General features: G+C 39.0%; 1 protein-coding gene across 4 annotated transcripts in view; it reads right to left on the bottom strand.

Moving 5' to 3' along the window:
* Positions 1–913: 913 nt before the first annotated feature.
* Positions 914–6,000, bottom strand: part of AGPAT4 (1-acylglycerol-3-phosphate O-acyltransferase 4) — a 186,207-nt gene continuing 181,120 nt past the window's right edge. For all 4 annotated transcript variants that reach the window (XM_073560179.1, XM_073560178.1, XM_073560180.1 and 1 more), the window contains exon 9: positions 914–1,410. In XM_073560179.1, coding sequence (XP_073416280.1) covers positions 1,319–1,410 — 92 coding nt within the window. In that variant the 3' untranslated portion in view covers positions 914–1,318. The remainder of the gene's footprint in view (positions 1,411–6,000) is intronic.

Below are 6,000 nucleotides of genomic sequence, written 5' to 3'. Positions count from 1 at the left end.
CACCAGCTATGTTTCATTTAATCAATGAGTTGATTAAGGGGGTCCGTAGCCAACTCCCAAATTAGTAGCAATTATCCTAAAGGCACATAAGCTTGTTTATTAGAGCATGGAGACAGAGCTAATAAGTTTATAATTTATTCCCCAAAAGGAAGGCAGTGATTACAAAGATAAAATGATTTTACAAAGTTGAGACATTAGATATGTACAATGCAAATATAAAATAAAAGGGATTAACATAGAACACTTACAGTTGCTTAGATGGTCTGTAGGCTAACCATGTGGCGGGGGAGGGGCAGCAGCCACACGTCGCCCTGCATCTGGGGGGTCCTTCTGGCATCAAACCTCCCGCTCGAAAGAATGATTTTTTGAAGGAAATGCCTTAAAGCTTTGGATTTGTCCCATCATGAAAGGGGCAGTCTGGAGAGGGTCAGCCCCCTACTCTTGGAGTTACAATCTAACTACAAATCTTATAATAACTATATCTCGCAGAGGGTACCTCGTATAAACACGCACATGGTCTCATCTTATCCAGCGTGTCGCTAGCATTCATCCACAACTAATCGTGAGGTTATGTCACACCGTTTAGGAGAAACCCATTTCTCAGCTTCTGCTGGGGTTAGAACTTCGCAAGAGCTACCGTAGTGAAGCCGGATCAGCGCATATCACAGTAATGTCCGTTTCATTTTTCTGTCACGAGCAAAGTCCGTGTAGTGGAGTACTGTGTAGTGTAACAATGGGAGATTCTGGAGTGTGCCAGCAAAATCATATCTTAACATTACAGGAATGTTTCTCTTGTGGATGGAAAACTAACATGGATGTGTGAATTCATTCAGGGTTTCCATAAAGAGTTTAATTGATAAAATTATTCCTAAATTAATAATTTGAGATCCAAAGCAATAAAGAGAGAAGCGACTAAGATTCATCATGGTTTTATTTTTCTATTTGTCCTAGGCTAGCGCCACATATGGATGATTTTCCAGTGTTTCCACAAAATGGAGCAGTCACAGTTTGAAAATAAAATACATTGGTAGGTTTCTTCAGTCCTGTCTGACACCACAAATGATTTGGATCTTTACGTACTTGAGGATTAGAAGCACCGTAAGACAATGCAGGAGGCTCTCAATCCAAAAGGCCTTGGGTCAGTGTTCAAAAATGGGTCCAGCTCACCGTAATAGACATCCGTAGGAGCACAGGAAATGCTGCGTCACAGCGTAGGGCATTCACATGAACAGGAGGAAATCCAAGTTCATCAAGCTGGATTTTCTCCTGTTTATGTTCAAAATGGTTCCCTTTGTAGTCTGTGGAGGAGCAAATACTGTTAGGCTTGCTTCTTCTTGTTTTCATTGTTTCCATAAGCCGAGCCTCTGTCTATTTCAGTTACTCCGATCATCCGGCGCACTCCGACAGAAACTGAAATTAATGAATATGCAACTTAATGAATTGTTTGTTCCTTCTATCACCTCAGTAAATAATGACACTCAAGTCATACATGTGTGAAAAACCTTTAACCTTTCCCTTACATTTTCTTACTGCCATGCCTCTATTGGTGCCTCTAGCTTACATGCATTTTCTGCTGGTTTTCTGGACTGTGACATTTGCTTATTTCTCATCTTTCTGCCATATTTCATCATGTTTTGCTTCCTCTACTCCTTAAAGGGTTTTTTCAAAGTTAATTTCAATCAATAGATCTTGGAATAATAAGCTCCACATCTGGATGTGTTAAAGAAAATGTTCCTGTACTGAGATAATCTTAGAAATGCACCCATGCTGTGTCTGACTGCGCAGGACATGGTCTGATCATACCACAGCTCCTGGGAAGGGGAGGAGGCAAAAGAGAGTATACAGACATTACAGCAGGGGAGCACAGCTGATTTTTTTTAAGGTAAAAACATTGTTTAAAAACAGGCAGCAAAATGTTTTACCTCCCAAAAAGAATCCTTTTCAATCCTGTGCTGTAATACCTGTATACTCTCTTGTTTCCTCCCCTTCCCAGGAGCTGCGGTATGATCGGACCATGTTCCTGCACAGTCAGACACAACCATTACACAGTACACAGCAGGGGCACATTTATAAGATTATCTCAACACAGGAACATTCATTTTTTTCAACATCCAAATGTAGAACTACTTATTCCAAGATCTATTAGATAAAATGTACTTTGTGGTGAAAACCCCTTTTAAGGCTATGTTCACACGTTGTGTTTTTGCAGCTTTTTTAAGGCAAATTTCCAGCTGTGTCTCACAGTACCAGCAAATTTTGAGATTTTAGAAATCTCATACAGCTTGTATTTTTTTTTCAGACTGTTTTGTCAAAGAACTGCATTTTTACAAACTGGTTTATTATAGTTCAATTGTGTATATAGTGCAGTTACTCTAGATAGGTAATGGTCGCCAAGGGTGGTTGTGCTAATCCATTATTGAAGACTGTTCAGCAGGAATCAGCGTAGGGACTAACAGTTTGCCAAAGGTAACTAGACCTTAACTAAAGTTTCTTTGATTAAAATATAACTTTTATTATTGAAATTAAATTATATTATAATGAATAAAGTGCTTATTTAGAATTGCAGTGTTATATATTGCAATTGCAGCCACAGTTCTTGAAGAAGCCAGCAATGGCGAAACTTGTCAGGGAGGCAGCTGGCTAAGTTTTTAGAACAAATTGTCTATATTGGTAATATTTACTAAGTCGTGGTCCGCAGCCACCCTTAGCCAGACATTAATTAAATGGTCAATACTGAATTAGTGTCCTACATTATGCTTTACATATAGGGAAGTAATCACGCTTTACCTAATAGTCAGTGAACCTTTCACTGAAACCTTACAGAGGGGAAGAATTGAACAATACCTTCCTCCACAGAATACAAACTAAATCGTGAAATGGTTCGCTGGAATCTGATCCTATTGAGAGGGGAAGCATTAAATAACTTACCCGCAAGGAAATCCACAGCTATTGGGAAAGCATAGATATTCCACTGTGAAGGGAAGGAATTGCCTACCCCAGTGGCTAATTAACTGGCAAGAAATTAAACAATCTAGACACTGGAATTTTAAATAAGCACTTTATTCATTATGATATAATTTTTCAATAATAAAAGTTATATTTTAATCAAAGAATCTTTAGTTAGGGTCTAGTTGCCATTGGCAAATTGTTAGTTGTGCTAATCCAGGCACAACTATATAATGTGGCATGTAGGATAAGTGTGACCTTTGCCCCACCCCACAGGCCCTACCGGATGGACCTCAGACAATCCAATCTGATAGGGGTCTCCAATGCATCCAGAAACAAGTGGGATTAGCAATGGTGCAGTCACTTCCAATAAAACCAATTCCAGACTCCTCTAATAAAGCTAAACCGTTTATTCCAATAAAACAGTACGACTTTTAACGATCGGTCCGACCTCCTCTTCAGGTTCAACAATGATCAGTACTTTCATTGAAAAGAAACCTGATAGCTGTTGCCCGAACCACAGGCAGCATGTTTGAGTCTTTATTCTGGCTCTGTCAACCAGTTCAGGACTGGGATATTTTCCTGTATTTACAACCAGAAACATTTTGGGGTTTTATTGTACATGCACTCTTAACGGCTCTAAAAAAACAAATTCTTGTTCGGAAATTCTACAAATGTTTGCCTCTTTTTTTTCTGGAACATTAGATGCTTAATTTTTGTCCATTCTAACTATTTTTATATACCGGTATTGCACATATATTTTTCCTTATTGGGGCAGCCCTTTTTTTTTTTCTCTTTTTTGCTTTTATATTTTTTTCATTTATTTCACACACCATGCCCCCCATAAGAGACGTTATGGGGGCATTTTAACATTTTAATACATCCTTCTTATTGCGTACTTTCCCCATAACCGGGGCTGATATATCTTGGGGGCTTTGTATTTCATGCTTTGGAAAGAGTTCACAAGGTAATGGGGGATTGGGAGCGATTCCTGTTCAGTAGAGAATAATCTACAAAGATCTTCCCTTAGGGTGTACTGTACAATAAAACTTTATGAGAGAGTTTTTCCAGAGCCATTTTGTAAATCTATGACTGTTTTGTTTTTATAGTTGCATATAATGACATATTGTATGCCGTTTAGGTCTTTATGGTAGGGGGTGTGCCATTTTTGGAAGCATATAACTCCTTTTCTGTTTGATGCTACATGTGGTTATGAATATAATCCAATAAAGTTGGAAACGTGTCATCTAATTGTTTCAGCCGTACTTGCTGTACCACAGATTGGAGGTTATACATATCCATATATCTTATGAAGGTTTTAACAAAGCTGGAATAAAAGTATTTTTTACTGTGTACTGGTTCGAACTGGATTTATTGCTAAGAAATTGGGATATGGATCCCTGCACTAGCTAATAGCAGGTGAGTGGGCTTCATTACCAGAACATGAATCAAAGTAGGTCTCCATCATTTCAAACTTTGAAATGTTACGGCATATCCCAGGAAACCTACAATTAAGAGCCCGCAGGGATCATGAAACTGACATGACTTGTCCAAGAGTCTGGGCCCAGACAACATCTCACTGCCCCACTCGCTATGAGTGATAGGTCCCTCCTTATACACACATACAAAGGGAAAGCCCTATCACTCAAAGGCAGCAAAACAAGGAAAAGCTACCAGGCACCGGCCTCTTGACCAGTCACCCAAATGGCATAGTCCCTGGCTGGCTTTTAAATGTGAAATACAGCACTTAGTGGAATAAAACCCCACAATTTCTCACAATATAGAAGTGTGAATCAGCAATAGAGAAATAATAAAACATAACTTTTAATTATAAATATAAAAGCTACCAAAAGATAAAGTGAAATTAAAAAACACACTAAATCAATTGCCACAGACTATAACACGGAGTGTCTGTATATTTTCCACACCAGATCACTCAGAGTATATACATGTGACTTTATTCTATGTCCAAAAGTAGAGAAACCTGGACAGACAAATATTACTAGATAAAAGGCAATGTGAATAACAACCACAGTCTAATCATGAATGGTTACCTTATCAGCCTCTATCCCATTTAGGTTTTAACTAGGAAATAACCCATTCATATCTAAGGAGGAGACATCAATATTGTCACCTAGGAGGTAGCCTACTTACTATGTTTTGCATCCAATATGTGCAACTAGATCCCCTGAAGAGTCATCAAATGACGAAACGCGTTGGGATGCATAGGGACATTGTAGGGCTAATTGTATGAGGGTCAGATGTGGACTGCCCTTGTTAGGGCGGGAGTCATGGGTGTCAGGTCTGCTAGCTCCTACAGGGTTTGACTAGGGTAATGCCTTGTTTCCTGACCTGACTCTGATGGACATCTGATTTTGGGCATCTTCCAGACGCATGGGTGAGATCTTTCCTTTACTCAGAGTGTTTATGGATTATTGTTTTTTGATGTCTCCTCCTTGTTAAAACCTAAATGGGATAGAGGCTGTATATGCCTCTGATAAGGTAACCATTCATGTTTAGACTGTGGTATATACTCTGAGTGATCTGGTGTGGAAAATATACAGACACTCCGTGTTATAGTCTGTGGCAATTGATTTAGTGTGTTTTTTAATTTCACTTTATCTTTTGGTAGCTTTTATATATATTATTAAAAGTTATGTTTTATTGGCTTTTAAATGTATATCTTCTCTGAAGCACAGCATTGACTGAAACGAGTCAGTGTCTGATTCATACTGCCTGTATTTTGCATAGCATGACCTTTCACTTTAAAGGTCTGGGTCAATTACTGGATAACAAACCCCACACCCTCCAAATTGGAGCAGCATATTTAAACTCCAACCTATCGCCCACCTCAGCACTGACGATCTGGCCACTTATTTTCACAGAAAGCATTAACCATATCGCACAGTAAATTTTCTCCCAGTGCCCTAATGTATTGATCCCCTTCTCTCTCGCACTTCAAGTTCACTTTCCACTGGCTCCTCTCTTTTTCTTACTCTACAAGTTGTACCAACAACGTTATTCATTCACACTTTTTCCAGGACCTCTCCCATC

The sequence above is a fragment of the Dendrobates tinctorius genome, unplaced genomic scaffold (genome assembly GCF_039654945.1).
Source record: "Dendrobates tinctorius isolate UK_male_01 unplaced genomic scaffold, ASM3965494v1 ptg000293l, whole genome shotgun sequence".
In the NCBI taxonomy this organism is placed as follows: Eukaryota; Metazoa; Chordata; class Amphibia; order Anura; family Dendrobatidae; genus Dendrobates; species Dendrobates tinctorius.
The sequence above is the reverse complement of the archived record's forward strand: the minus strand, read 5'-3'. Positions and strand labels throughout refer to the sequence as shown.